The following is a 16,039-nucleotide window of genomic DNA, read 5'->3' on the forward strand; positions in this document are numbered from 1 at the left end:
GACGACAGAACAGGCTTTCGTGTACATATCCCAATACTTACTGAGTTACTCACTCGCTGTTCAATCAGGTAATAGTTTGCTTGAGTTTTGACTTCATTATATTATTATTTTATATTTTATTTTTTGTTATTATGTATTTTAATGAACTTCATTTAGATGTAGGCTGTAAATACTATAGTAATCTAAAATAAACCAATGCACAATACACTAGTGTTGTATGGGACCGATCCAAATGCTAAGCCATGGTTTTATTTTAATTTATTTTCTATATCTTTTTTTTTTCTTTCTGTATCGTCACAGTATGGAAAATAAAGTACAGGTAAATCAGTGAAGTCAGACACTTCACTGATATAGCTATATATTGTTTCATGTCCATTTTTCAAAAAGAACAAAATAAACAGTGAAATATTTCAAAAGTGAAATAACTTTATAGATCACAACAGTAAATACGAATTGTAAAACAAAATATATTATCTAGAATCTTTCTTCATTCTTTTTTAAAACAAATAAAATAATAATTTGTGGGTATAAAAAGCATGTTTGGTGTCATTTTTCCAGTGGTATGAATAAGTGCATACATTCATCAAGAAAAACCATCGTATTCCATATCTGACAACAAAAACCCCTCAACTGATTTCTGCGGAGCACTGTGTCACACCTTTAGTGCTCTGTGTGCTTTATCCAGTTTTATTCATTATGGGGCAGTGTGTATGTTCAGGGACATGGTTCCCTCTGTAATTACATCACTTGGGGTGTTTTATACATTTATTTACAAAGAACCTCATACCTGGTGCTACTGGATTATTATAATACACAAAAACACAGACATGTATACATTCACACACTCATTCATACACATAACCTTTTAGCTTCTGTAATCTTCCTTTTGGAGGAGTTAATTTGCATGCATCCAGTGTGCGTTCCTGCAGAAAGTCATTTAACATGATAATATTTACAAACCACTGTCTCAGAAATCCCTGAACTGATGAATATCTCTTTAGCGTTGAGCAACAGTTCACCATGTACTCCGGCACCTTGGGTACTTCACTGAGTTTTTCAACATAGCTGCTGCCATACTGTAGCCATACATTATTTTTTCTCAGATGCATCCTCAGCCTTGATGTTAGTGAGGTTCTGGATAGATGCTGTAGGATCCACTCTCATTGGTGATTTGGCCCTGAACCCTGACCTGGGCGCTGCCAGAGGTGCCATCTCGTGAGTCTCAGCGAACACCCTCCTGTCTGCCTCAACCTTCCTCTTAATAAGTTTCTGGATGCGTTTGCAGATGAGGTAAACCATCTCACAGATACACATGAAGATGCAGATGGCAGAAGAGACCACCATGAAGAGGGTGAAGATTCTCTTTTCGGTGGGACGAGATATGTAGCAATCCACTGTGTTGGGGCACGGCGGCAGGGAGCACTTGGACAGACGGGGCAAGTCATAACCCTCATAGACATGATGCAGGATGTAGAGGAAGCCGGCATCGAAGCCTGCCTTGAAAATCAGACTTATCTGTGAGAAGATAAATGAAGGTTAAAGTGGGAGACACATTTTTCAGCAAGTTTAAAATTAATGACAGAAAAGTTCATCTGCCTGTCCATCAATCAAACAATATCCAAGTGATTTCTCAGTCACTACTTGTTTGAGTTTGGAGGAAGGAAGCTTTTTTTGACCTAATGATGGATTTATAATAAAAAAGAGAGAAGAGAATCAACCATTGCGAGATTGTAACTCATACAACTAAAGCCCAGTTTGGGGGGGTGATAAAACCTGTTAATGACCGGGCCAAAAGCTGCCAAAGAAACTGTCAAAGCTGTTTATTCTTGTGATGAGGACAAAACAAATAAAATATAATTACACAAGTGTCTTCTCCACTTTCTGTACATAGCCACTCATCCATGGCAATTATTTTTGATGTTTCTAAGAATGATTAACTTCAGTTTGGTCATGGCTGGATCTGTTCTTTCTGCGTGTGGCATCTTCAGCAGAGACAGAAATAAACTTTCATTCCTTCATTCTTACCAGGTACGTCCACCACAGCCCCCCGCGTTTCTTCCCAGGGTTGACATAGAGATGGGCACCCTTGTGCGAGGTGGTGTACTGCAGGTCCTTCTTCTCCCGATACTTGACATGCCCAACCACCATCAGCGACGGACAGGTGACGAAGATGAGCTGCAGGGCCCACAGGCGGATGTGGGAGATGGGGAAGATGTGGTCGTAGCACACATTGCTGCAGCCTGGCTGGGCCGTGTTGCAGACAAAGTCTTTGCTGTCATCACCCCACACCCGCTGGGCTGCCACGACGAACACCATCACTCTGAAGACAAAGACCATGGACAGCCAGACGCGGCCGAACACGGTGGAGTATTTGTTGACCCCACTGAGGAGTGCCTCCAATGCAGACCAGTTCATGACTGCTGCTGAAGAGGTGCAGGAGGGGATGGAGGAGGCTGAGGGAGATGGATGTGTTCCTCAGGAGTACCCCAGGTGTGACTAGTGGGATGAGCCGACCTTGAGCAATGAAAGAGTGACAAAGTAGATTAGAAAAAAGACAGTTCCAAGCACATTAGATAAATAATGCTGCACAATTTCATTTTTGTAGGGCTATATTTCATTTTATTTCATAAAGCAAGAACTGCACCACACTTTAGAAGTGGTACTACAGTGATTCTGCCCCAACACCTATTGACAGGTTTAAAGATAAGGTTCAAAATCAAAGTAGCAGCTGATATATCCTGATTTTACGTCCCTAAAATTTGGTAAAGATGAAAAAAAGTCCTACATTTCCCATGATGCAACTAGTTTATGCCTTTTGTTAGATCCTCTCTGTCTGGAAAATGCGCACATCTATCAAACTTCACACTACGAGTTCATAAAGCAAGTTTTCTGTTATAAATCAGTATTCTCCAAAACCAAGTCAAAGTTACCCCGATGACATCACTGTGACATCATCAGGGTAATTTTGTAGTCTTGAGAAAGCTCCACCAGAGCCCCAGGAAACACTGTGCATGTTATACACAATACTATTATTTTCCACATTTCCGTGGACGTCTGTTTTATTTTCTATACTCATATAAGTGAGACTGTAATAGTAATATTGCATAAAGCCATTGTGTCTATTATATTTCATTATTCCTTCACACAAAGAAGCTGAATAAAGAACCAGAAACAAAAAGCAATTTGAAAATGGCGATCACCTCTGAGGAAGCAACCGGACACCGCTCTGTAAAACCCAGTCATACCTGCTTTCTGTTCACGCGTTGCTACCATTTCAATACTGACTGGTTGTACCTCGATGAATGAGTCATCATCAGAGCCTCCCTTCGCTCAAAGGATGAACTGATACTCTCAAGACAGCTATTTGTTTATGGTCTGATCGTGTACAGACTTTAAAGTTGGAGCTGTGATGGATGTTCTTCTCATTTTTTTCTCTCCCTGTAGCTGTTTTAATGAAGTGGTGCTTGTGTGTAAGTGTGTGCATCATGTGCATTAGAGAATTACTGCATTCTAACATCTAATAAACTCCCACAGATGTAGTTCGGGATGGGAGGTTTGGAGCCACAGGTGTGACTGTTGATTGAAGTATGCAAACATCCTCTTTCTTTTAGTAGTGTAGTCATAAGGAGGGTGTGCTATGCTACAAAAGGGTTAAGATCTGAAGGACTTCTTTTCAACAACAGGGAAGAAAAATGCCTCTCCTCTACATTTACATCTCATTCTGATGAATGCTCACAGCCTGACAGGGAACAAGTTGGATAACAGCCTCGCTGTCCACTGTTCCATTTCAATTCTGCCTCGTCTAATCCAAGTATTTGAATTTGGAAACACTTTCCTTCAGCATTTGGGCACCACTGTAGACATATTGAGCTGTCAAATCAGTTGCTATTTTCTCTCTCATCCAGCATTCCTGACTATTAAATTACACAGCATGAAAAGACTTGACTCAATCAATGCCTTAAGAATCACAACACAGGCTACTGAAAGCCACTGACACTTTCAGTCACAGCTGATTTACCTACACTTTATCTCTCCTTCTGAGTGGATACCACAGCCGGTGATATTAATCTTAAAATGCGTCTCAGCCTGTGCCTTTGCGACTTTGATGTTCCTCAGGTTTACCTTGAGGAGAGGCTGTAATTCTTCATTTGAATCCTCAGGATGACACCTTTTTTTTTAAAATGGTACCAAGGATAAATCCAAAAAGCACACAAATGTATGCACAATATGATTATCTGCTTTTATACAAACATATAGAGGATGGAGTGATTTTTTTTCCTCTCAATTTCGTACAAAATAAACACACGAACTCTGAGGTGACATTCACCCCAGAAAGAAAGAGAAGCCCTCACAGACAAGAACATATCTTGTCTCAGTGAGATGATGAGGCTGGACCACGATTTGTTTTTTTCGTATTTGCTCTAGATTGCAGTGTTGCCTTCCCTGCCAACAGCAGCCGGCCTTATCTATCTCGTCTGCGGCGTGTTTGTCTTTCTCTTTGTTGTGACAGACGAGACATATCATGCCTTCTCAAGTGAGAAACTGCTGGTTATGTAATGCATTTGATTCCAATATATCTACTCGGCACGATGCAAATGCTGCTCTAGTGCACGCTCCTGGCTTTATTAAGAGTCTTACAGAGAGTGGGAGAAGTCAACAAACATAAACATCCTGTGCATCTTGCAAACAGGTGAGGTTGTTTGGCAGGGATGTCCATACATGCCGACATAACTCTGAGAAAATATCCCTTTATACTTGTATAAATTCTCTTGATCCTCAGTGCAGATCACCACTGTGTTTACAGCTTTATTCTAGCGCCTTGTATGTGTAACCACCTCATCTGACACAGTGATAGATCCTTGACTGTGACTCGCTCTACAGGCTGAGCTAGTTGCAAATACTTTTCCATCCACCAAGACTACATTGTCTGTATGAGTCAGTGCTCCTCGCTAACAAGGTGGGGTTGAAGTTCTCTTTTTTTTCTCTCTCTCTCTCTGTCCTTCCTCCTAGCTCTGCTTTTCTCTCTCTTTCTGTCATTTTCTGACATCTTGCCTTTGTACAGTCAACCTTTCTTCCATTTTTCAAGGTAACACACATCAGCCAGAGGTGTAAAGCACAAGCAATCCATGTGTGGTTTTATTCACATTGCTTCAAGTTATCCATCTTTACAAATCTCATTCTTTTGTATGCGCCAGGGCTGAGCTCTTGCCTTGACATACAAGATCTTGCCTGGCTGCGCGATAGAAAAGGAACAGAATGAACAATTTTCTTGCCCTTTTACTGTCCCATTTTCTCTTACACTATCTTTTGTCCTCTTGGTTTCTTGTAATATTCATCTGAAATTAAACTGAAATTCAGAAGTTCATTTACTTTACATCTTTTTTTATTGATCTAACAACTCTGATATACATCATACACGCAGATAAAATGCCTTACCTGTGACACAGGGAAGCAGTGTAAATGAGATGTTTCCTGCCTGGCAAGTGACTGTGTCCCAGCAGGCCCTGTGACTGCAGGTCTCACCTGTGACAACTGACTCTGAGGTGTGGACGTACTGAAAGAGTTGAGGAATGGAGGGTGGGTGGGGCTTCATACACCTGCGATTCCAACCTGGACTTGTTTTGCATCAGCAAACCTGCCTCAGGGCAGGACAGAGGAGCGACACTGAGATAGCATCAGAGAAAAGAAACCGAGCAAAGTGGGAATGGAAAATGACGTGATAGCGACAGTTAAACCAGAGGTATTTGGAACAGGGAAACAACAGGCAGATGGATAACCCAACAGATGACATATACAGTGTTGTTTATAATATGAACTGATGCCCACTGGTAAAGTCTAGTCTGTGAGTCAGTGTGAGCACTGCTGGCTTCAGGCATATAACCTTTAGATCCCACTTAGTGTCTGCTACATCAACTTGTATTTACTGCCCTACTACTGAAGGGCACTGAGATGACTGCGTGCTCACAAAAGGAAACCTAGGAATTTCAGGTGTCGAGTCATAGCATACTCAAAATAAAAGTGTAATAAGTATCTAAATATGTTTGAATCAAAAGTGAAAAAAAAACACAGGGGAAATTTCAGTGTTGACAGTGTGTGTTTACTGATGTCAGTAAACGAATATCAAACAAAAACACACCCCAAGTTCCCCTATGGCATTGTATTCAAATTCCAAAAACTGACAGTCCTGTATCACCTTTCCCTTCTCAGCACTTACACAATCACAACGTAATCAAAATTAACATTCCCATCACAGCCAATCCCTGTGGGAAATAATCTAATAGCAAACACATTCCACAGGAGGGAGGGTTTTCTACAAATAGCTTTGTTTTTTATTATTTGTTTGTTTGATTCTTTTTGTTTGTTTATTTGAACCTGGATAAAGATAGTCTTATAGCAGCTGCTCAGCTATTTACACCCAATGGCTACCTTTTCTTTGAGTAATTCTTTTGGGCATTTTTATGCCTTTAGAGCGGGGGAATGACATATATGATATGATGTCATATGCCTCCTGACCATTCGGCTATCGGGTCTGTGGCTGCAAAAACTGTGGTTTTTGCAGCCTTGAAAATTTGCATATAGGATAGAGCGAATTGTTGGTGTTTAATAACCGCCACACGGCAGGTGTTGCTCTAAACGTCTGATGCTGACCGGCACTTATTGAACGCAACAGCAGAAAGGCTTTAGGGAGTCAGCCGAGGTAGTACAAAGAGCGACAAAGCACTTTTCCATGTGTATCAAAAGTTGGTATTATCTAAGTTTTTAGTCACAGTTTGGTCAGGGTTAGGCACCAAAACTCGGTTAGGTTTAGGCTCGTGGTTTGGGTTGAAATACAGCCTTTTACAATTTTAACCACATGTTAGAAAGCCTTTCTGCCAGAACTTCTCCCATGTGCAAATTGCTATCCATCCTCAGTGCAAATTGCATTGGCACAGAGGATGGATATTCTTAGGCAAACAAAGAACATGTACAAGGAACACATACATTAAGGCATTAAGGTACTTCAACTGGGCAGATGAAAACACACACCAAACAATGTTAAAATTGTTAGGTTTCTACAATGTTGTTGCTATGTGAACCAGAGAGACAAGAAGGGAAAGAACATCAGATCTCAGGGTAATTATTAAGTTCATTCAGGGTGTGTCAATGTAACCTTACTTGCCTACAAGCCACAAAGCAGGTTTTCCTTTTTGGTTCCTGTTTATTCACAATACCAGTCAGTCCTTTCAAGAAGACTGCACTTTGCTCAAAATAGTTCAATCTGCACAAAGCTGATTTCTGCAATAAATATTATACTATCTTGCACTGAGAGGAAGCAGACAGGGGGAAGATCTGACAGAGAGAAAGATGAATGTCTTTCTACAATGAATATGTTATGCCCTCCATTGGCCTCTAGAGAATGCTGATGCTCCACCATTTTATTACTGTTTTTTTCTGTTAAGAAGAGGGGGGGTGAGAGCGAGAGAGAGAGAGAGAGAGAGAGAGAGAGGGGGGAGAAATGTTAAGTAGACAGAAAAACAGAGGATCCCATCTCTCCTATTAAAAAAAAAGCAGCCACATCATTTGTGAGAGAGAAAGAAAGAAAGAGGCAGCATCCATGAAAAGCCAGAGTCGGCTGTCAGCAGTGGTTTTGTTGTCTAGAAACAAGCTATTCCAGATTATTTAATTGTACTGACCAACAGATTCAGTGTTTAAAGCACCAGCAGCCTCTTGGTGAGACTGAAGAAATGATTGTTGCATATCACAGCTAAAGCTCTATGATGACTCGTGGGTCTTCATTATGACTCTCTTCACTTGGGCACCCACTTCAGCGCACTGAGCACACACATGCCCAGCCAATCAGAGTGAGCTTATTTAACTGATATGGCTTTGGTCTAAATGAGATGGTAGTAATGCCTCATCCGTTAGGTATTAAGAAGCTTGGAATGAACATTACATGTGAACATGTTTGTTTAATCATAGCTGGACACAACTGTGTCATTTTCTTAACCTAGTTTTTTTTTTGTTTGTTTATTCGTTTTTTGACCCTGTGGTTTTTATTTTTCTATCTCCCATGAATCCAGTCAGTCTGCTTTCACTACTGTTTTTGCAATGTGTGGTGTTTTTGCATATGTTTTTACATCATAGTGCTGGGTTTTTTTTTTTTTTACCAGGAAATTATGTTGGTTGGTTTGTCTGGTGCAGATGAAATGGAGCCACATTAGCTCAAACAACTAGAGTTTGGCCATTTGCCACATAGAAATCAACAACTTCTATAGTAAATAAAAATATCATTGGACATCAAGTTGATCTTGCATGATGTTTTCTCCTCAGATGCCTCTTATATTATCTCTCTTATTTTATTAACAATGATACACGTTCTTCCAGTAGGCGTAGAGAGTGCATTTGGACTCTTCACACACTGCACAAAAATACAACTCCATCAGGTGGATTGGATACCTGGGCTTCTTTGTTTGCACTGGGTTTGGAAAAAAAAACTGAAAACCATTAAATTACTCAACATAAAAAGTAATGTTCCCAATGACTTTTGCACAACAAGTCCTGCATCGCAGTGTATAAACATGATCAATAAACAGAAGGGTCCAACACATAGGCATGCAATGTGCAATTGCAAAGCCGGTGGGTTTACCTGAGCTCAGACTCACCAAAAAACACTCTCCCTGTTGTATCCCCCTTCACTTAGCAACGCATTCCATTTAACGCAGTGCACAATATAAGACAGACATGCTCCTTTGCTCCTCTCTTTATGTGGTGGGAGGTAGAAGACATCAGGCTGAATCATTCTTGACTTAAAAGAACTCTAAGTAACAAAATCAGCCCCCACACACTGTCAATATTTAAAATTTACTGAGTGGCTCAAGCAATCCTTTGAGTCATTGTTGAATACAGACAAGATCAGTTTTTCTAAATGAATTCTCAAAGTTTTGGAGGCAAAGTTGAGATTTTTGCCTGAAAGGAGGTGTGATTCAGATGCCTTTTATTAGAGGGTATCTGAAATAGACTGAAAAGTACATAGATCTTGTGAGTCAGCAGGGCAGACTTAATGGCGACAATTGAAGGATGCCCTGCCTAATAATGTAGGTACACAAGGGTGCTCAGGGCCTGAAGAATAAAAAGCAACTCAGACTGTGGGGTAGAGGAATATATCACTGGATGTTTGGTTCAGAAAATATTAAGGTGAAAGTGGCCAAAAACCAAACTTTCTCCAAACTTCTCATGAAAAGTGCAGATGTTGTAACGAGTAGAGAACTGAACCCAATGAGCAAGTTGCCAGATCAACACCTTTTCCCCCACGTTGCTTCTGGAAAGCACCATTTAACCGAATGTCTTCAATTGGTGGATTACACCTTGACACCCTGGACAGTCTGCACAAGGTCCGCTGGCAATCCTAGATGCCTGGTGGAGTCTCGTTTCCTCTGTCTTTTTATAGGGCAGAGCCCCGAAGGATTAAATAGGCTCAGATTGATTTGCTGAGTGTGTGTACACATATCCTCATAATGCTGAAGCTACTAAGTGAGTGGCAAAGCCCCATTAGAAACGCGTGAAATAAAACCAAGTGACAAGTTTATTATCTGCATGGGGAATCAAAGAAAATGAGAGCCTTCTACTTAAAAAAAAAAAAAATATATATATATATTCTTCCCAAGAAGGAATGCCTCAAATGCCTCAACAAATTGCCAAAAAGGGTTTATGGAAAATAGGTGTTATTGTATGAGGTAAAATGTAAATAATAATCAATAGAAGCTGTCGAGAGTTGTTCATTTGGGAACACAAACTGTCACTGTTAATTTGACAGTGATATATACTGATGCTACATAGCTTTTCACTTGTAAGGTCAGAACTAGGCTTTACTTCAAATATCAGCGTAATAACAGTGGGTCAAGAATGGCTGTGATCTCAGAGCTCCTGGCATCTACTTAAAGGGACTAACATCAGAACTGACCAGTAAGACACAGAGTTCTATTTTAATTAATATTCTGCAGAATATGGGATGGAAGCAATACAAAAGCAATATAAAAGAACGATTTAAATCACATGAAATAAGCTTGCAACATGTTGAGACATGCTTGTAATAGCAAGTCCTCTCGAAGGACAGCAGGCTAGAAAAGGGGAAGTGTGAGTCATTTGAACATGACAGTATGAAGAAGAGAGAGTAATAAATAAGTAAGATGCGTAAAATAAGTAAAAGCTTTAAATGCACTTTTAGATTATGTAATAAAAAGAAATGTATTAGACTAATGGCGAAATGATTTGTAACAGTAAGGCAGTTGGATTAGAAAGAAATCACTGACTGTTAATTGCAAGATGTGATGCTGTTTATTACTATGTATGGTAAAACGTGGTTGATACAGGATTGTGTTACTGCAGGATGATCTTATATGGTCATGAGCTGTTGAAAGAGTTTTAGCACATATGCAAACTTCAAATCTGTGTTTAAGAACACACACACAGGTGGCACGTTGGTGTGTAAACAGAGATGGAGGAGGATAAATAAAAGTGACAACATACAAGATTCTTCGTTCGCCATTACTCACCATCGACAAAGTTCCCGCCTCAGACATCTATACGGGAGACGGAGTGTACAAGCCAGAGGATTATCAACAGGAGACCACAGAGAATCTACAGCTGAGAACAGAATATCAGGGGAGAAGCGAGAAAAAATGAATTTGCCGACCAGCTGTGGATAAGTTTCGGAACTCTGAAGCTCATTGGCTTCTGTGGTCAAGAAGGAACTGAGACTTCTAAAGAGGAACTGTGGACTCTGAGATCAGCTCGGATCCAGTCGCAGACAAAAAGTGATAGCCGTGCCCAGGCGATCTCTCAATTTATCTCTCTCTAAAAATTATTTGTAAGCCAACCAGCCTCAGCTTATTTTAGTATTGTTTTGATTAATAATTGAATTGAAAATGAATTACAGCTGTATGCTTTACCCTTGTTAAAATATTCTTTAAATAAACTCTCATAGCAAATACATAAAATTTCATGTTCATTTGTCTAGAATAGTTCTTCATGGGCAGTAATAAATAGACTGTGTGTAATACATATAATGTGGCTCTTAAAGGTTACTTCAACCAATTAAATATAACTGATCCTTGGGACTTACAAAGTCACTAAATTATTTCCTAGCACCATAATAAGTACACAGATCACTCAGAGGAGAGCTGCTGTTAACGGGTGTGGCTGATATTTGTGTCTGGCCCAATAGGGCAACTCTGCTGGGTGCAGTGTCAGAGGCAGCAGGGTAGGTGTCTGGAGGTAAGCAGTTAGAAGCTCGGTGAATCTCCACGCCACCAGCTTCAATAGCCTCAGAATCTCTTGATATGATTATAGTCCTGCGTAGCTGAAGGCTCTGACCCTTTAGACTGAGAGCTGGACGAGACCACCTGTAAAGGGGTTTCCTGTATCCAAATGCTGTATCCATCCATGCTGACACAGTCATCCTGCTTGGTCTCATGCATTGCCTCTCTAACCCTCCCACCACTCACCCCTATCCCACCCCACCCCACCACTCATCCCTTTCCCAGAGACCTGTCCGGTTACTGTCACACTCCAGCGTGGGTCATTCCCCACTGTGTCAGAGCTGGTGACACTGAGCCAGCGCCCTCCCATCCCCGCCCGCTGTGTGTTGTGACAGCATCATGTCTCCACCGCCACTGTGGATGATGTCAGGATGCCCCCTCGAGGAGGTCACCATCTTCTCTCTCTCCCTCTCTCTCTGTCTTCCTCTGTCCATGAGAGTGACTCCGCAGGATGCTGGTCTGTGGAAAGAAAGGTTTGTCAAACCGTCTGGGGGATTTTCTAGAAAAAATATAACACATTCTGTGAGTTGATTTATGCTTTAGAGCCATTGATTGCAGCCAACCAAATAGCCATTAATTATACTTAATGTGTTCCACATAAAATGCAGGAAATGAGGCATGGGATATCAGGGTTATTTGAACCATACATTTACATTGACTAAACTTGTCCAATGGATTTGCAACCTGCTGTATTTTGACAATAGACAGGTCAGTAAACCGCACTTTCAAACAACGATTGTCCAGTCATAGCTCAGCAACTGTGCCAAGGCATGGCAGGCCAGTCAAGCTGTGAATTGCTTTGTGTGGTACTATGCCTGGGGACCAAGTGATACTAAGTAACAAGAGTTTGGAAGGTGGTGGTTTTTTTCCTTCGGCTGTCACAAAACAATAAAAAACACAAGAACACCAGTGTAAGGAATGGATTAAACTGTGCGTATCTGCTCTAATTTAAGCTGCTAACATTAGCAATAGCTAACTAGCTCACTACCTGTGGAACGGAAATCTAGCAATAGGCAAGGGACTGTAGCTAACTGTGTTAAAGCGTTACTGCTTACAAAATAAAACAGTCACCCTGCAGGAACCAGCGTGTTGAGCGACAACAGCAGGTTTTGTCTTGAAACTAGCAAACTATTTGAAAATTCAAAATTTTAAGGGGCCATTTGAAAGTTTTCTCTGCCGCTGAACGTGGTTTCTTGCTGGTAATAGGTGGTGGTGATTGTTGCCTGACAACAGCTTTGCCATTGTTGCATTTACAAGTCAAGAGATTATAAGCAGTGCTATGTCTTCAGAACAGATCGGAGGCTACAGTGAGTCGCTGATGGGCCGCGGCTAGCTGGTTAGTGTGCTAACCTCAGCGGAGGAAAAGACGTGATAGAAACAAGAGTTAACATTGGCATTGCTTTCAACCACTGGAGGCAGCTCTTGGTGGGTAAAGGAATAAAGTTTGATGTTGAACATGTGACGTTTCCTCTGCACTGGTAAGTAAACTGCTGTTGATGCTAAGGCTGGCTATGTAGCAATAGCAAAACTTACAAATAGCTCCATTAAGGCATAAATATTATCACCGTTGCCTGTCCAAGTTTTCCTATAGCATCCAAACTATCCAAGGATTATATTAGAACCAATAACACTACATTTTTATTTAGAATTTTGTACTATGTTACTAGAGCTAGAGCTATTCACAAACAATGCTGCTCCTTGTCAGTGATGACTTTTCCCAGGGACATGTAGTTTAAGCCATTCAGTAAGGCATCATGTAAGTAGGTAGGCAAGACCCTTAAAAAGAGAACTTTTAGTGCTAGTATTTGCTTCTGTGTGAAATCTGTTTCAAAAGTGACTGCATATTTCAAGTGGTTAATCTTTGCATATGTTCAATTTCAGATTCACCAGATTTAGGTTTGTGGAATTGGACTGAAGCAGAGAAAATCCCTTAAAGTTTAATTTTTTGGGCCTGTGCAAATTCAGTTGATGTGGCCTGATGTCACCTATCATTGCAAAACAAAATTTGATAAATGCATTGCACACGTTCACTGATACATGTTATAAATTATAAATGCTCCGTGCTATGGAAGTACATGCCGTTTATTGTCTTTGAGTAGGTCAGGATTTGCTATTCCAGAGAGCTTCCTTTCCTTTTTGTATGTGGGCCAGGCAGTGATTGTGGTGTTTGAGGGAGCAGTGAGCTGCATGTAAAACTACACTACATTGTGTTGTTGTCTGCTAGAGCAGAAAACTTGGCTTTTTGTGATTAAGCTGTCTATGATGTCTATTGCCCATTCATAATTGGAGGATTATTAATTAGATGTTCACAGTATAATTGTTGACCTTGTTAATATTGGTTCTTCTAACTTAAATTGTTTTTTTTTTTTAATTTATATTTCAGGTCTATGAAAAATAAATTACACCTTTCATTTGATCATCTATCATTATGTAACCTCTCGTATTATGAATAATTCATGATTACATTCAGAAATTATCTTCAATTATCTTGGCAATAGAGTGATGCATTCAGCCTGGGCCTGCATTACAATGCAGCATGATCCCAAGTGATGGGATTGCATGTACAACAAGGGGAATGTGGGTAGATTTAGTGCAGATTGGTTGCAACTGTTTTTTTTTTTTGGTGGGGGGGGGGTCTTCTTTCACTCTGGGGACCACCTTACTGCATATTCATCATACTGCATCATCATCACACAACAAACTCCACTTTCCAGTCTCTTCCTACGCCTTATCAGATTTATAGATTTCACTGAGGAACAAAACGTGTCAAACTCAATGGGTTCACTATAGGAAAAGTCAACAAAATCATTTGGATTGATCCTATAGGGACCATGAATGTCTGGCAATCCATTTAAAAGCCGGGTTTCTCAGCTCAGACCAACCAACAGACCAGCATTTCCAAGGAAACCAGGGCAGGGCATAAACAGCAGCAGGCGATCATACAGGTTTGACAGGATAGCAAAGCTTAATCGGAAGAGAGAACTTTGACATTGTTAACACATTAGTTCATACTAACATTTTCGGCTGTGCGCCCTTTTGCTTTTACTTTCAAATGAAGACAATCTAGTTTAGATACACAGCCCTCATACAACAACATATCTGTCATCTCCTGTTTTCTGCCAAAGATACAAAAATAAGTCTCACGTTGTAATAAAACAAAATTATCCCTATAATACATGTAATGTGAATGTGAGGCTTTTGTGGGTAATAGTCTAATTATTCTTTTCTGGCAGTAATCTCTGAGGATGGCTTTTTTTTTTTTTTTTATGAATTTATTTGTTTTATTTGCTTTTTGGAAGCAATTGCAATCAGGCATTGAGGCCAAAGCCAACCTTGTACCTCAGCAGACTCCTGTTTAGCACCTAAAATATCCCAAGCTATTTTTTTAACAGCCACACTAATGGCAGCTTGCAGATTTTGCCGCTGCTATCTGTAAGCTCTTCAAATTTCAAAATACCTTCTTCAGTTTTAGCATCTGGAAAATGGATACCACTTGACAAATGACTTGATCATGATGAAACAGCAAAGAAGCAGAAGTGGTTAATAATCAAACTTAAGTTCTGCTGCAGCTTTCACAATGAGGATATGGCATAGAAAAGCAAAGCTGTCCTTTATTCACACAGGCATACACATACATGCACACCACCGTCCGTCAGAGCAAGGCCTTCTAATTACCATGGCAATTGGAATGACATGCCCAGTGGAGTTAGGTGATTATACCGTCGACAAAAGATTGTACTACTAATGGTGTGTGTGAGTGTGTGAGAGAGTGTAGCGTGGTGTTAAAGTTAAACTGAGCGGTGAGGGTCAAGAGGAGTTGCGGTGAAGTGGCAGAGATGCATGTGATGAAGGGGAGAATTTTTGTTCACACGTTTCCACTTGACCCAGCCCACATATGGAGTGAAAAGTACATTCACGAGCCACGTTCGTGGCAAGTTTCAGAGGGAGGGAGGACATTCTGAATGACTCACTGCAGCCTGTTCGGAGGACTATTAAACATGTCAGCAATTTGAGTCATGAGATCGACCTTTTCTGTGTCTAATGAGATGGATGTGGCCAAAAATAGAAAGCTTGAAATATCTGTTAATCCAGCATGGATGTTAAAAACTAAATGATGTCCATGTGGACCTGGACTCTCTGTTGGCAGTTACAGGACTCAGACAGTGACACAGTCTTAAATGTTTTCGCTTCACACCCCAGATGTCAAATGACATGATGGAAAATCTTTAAGCTTTAATTTGAGTGAATGTTGGTGACATAGGAGATAATTTAGCAATAAATTGCGAAAACATTGCCATGACTTTTAAAACTTTGCTGCTAATGAACACTGCCACTCTCTTCATATCTTTTGACAGCCTCTCTTTTTTTTTTACCGTCTTTTTTGTAATGAGTTTTCAGCTGTGAGTCTTTTTGGCTCCAAATGACTCAGCGAGATGCCATACGTGCAACGAAGCGGCATGGAGACAACGTAGCTGGGAAAGCAAGTAAACAAAGGATTGGAGCTTTCAACCCAGTTTGAAATCATCAAGATGCAGAACTTCATGATAGACAAGTATTGTATGGTAGATTTATTTCCAATAAATAACACACAAACACCCTCCGACAGGGCCAGGGAATTGCATGTTTTGTGTTTTTTATTTTTAATGTCACTCTAATCCCTCACCCCCTACCCTTAACCAAATCAACAGCTTCATCAGTCTTTTAACTGACTGAACAGATGACGTGTAGCGCTACTTTTTGTA

The 16,039-nt window shown here is 40.5% G+C and overlaps 1 protein-coding gene across 2 annotated transcripts; it reads right to left on the reverse strand.

Moving 5' to 3' along the window:
* Positions 1-241: 241 nt before the first annotated feature.
* On the reverse strand, positions 242-10,659 carry gjb9b (gap junction protein beta 9b). Of its 2 annotated transcripts, XM_071499393.1 has the most exons (4): positions 10,533-10,659; positions 5,437-5,664; positions 2,026-2,514; positions 242-1,515 (listed from the first exon to the last, which is right to left on the reverse strand). In XM_071499393.1, exons 3-4 carry the CDS (start codon positions 2,413-2,415, stop codon positions 1,090-1,092), a joined length of 816 nt encoding a protein of 271 aa, XP_071355494.1. In that variant the 5' UTR covers positions 2,416-2,514; positions 5,437-5,664; positions 10,533-10,659; the 3' UTR covers positions 242-1,089. The 2 variants fall into 2 exon arrangements, with proteins under 2 accessions (XP_071355494.1, XP_071355495.1); XM_071499394.1 differs by lacking the exon at positions 10,533-10,659 and having other exon boundaries at positions 5,437-5,793.
* Positions 10,660-16,039: the final 5,380 nt, after the last annotated feature.

This window comes from Trachinotus anak, unplaced genomic scaffold (assembly GCF_046630095.1).
Source record: "Trachinotus anak isolate AG129_WGS33_773 ecotype Australia unplaced genomic scaffold, CSIRO_AGI_Tana_v1 ptg000016l, whole genome shotgun sequence".
Classification (NCBI taxonomy): domain Eukaryota; kingdom Metazoa; phylum Chordata; class Actinopteri; order Carangiformes; family Carangidae; genus Trachinotus; species Trachinotus anak.

Excerpts from the sequence above, each read along its gene's own strand:
- gjb9b (XM_071499393.1), bottom strand. The coding sequence starts at position 2,415 with ATGAACTGGTCTGCATTGGAGGCACTCCTCAGTGGGGTCAACAAATAC. Across the intron at positions 1,516-2,025 it reads GGCTGTGGTGGACGTACCTG|ATAAGTCTGATTTTCAAGGC; the intron begins GTAAGAATGAAG and ends ATCTTCTCACAG.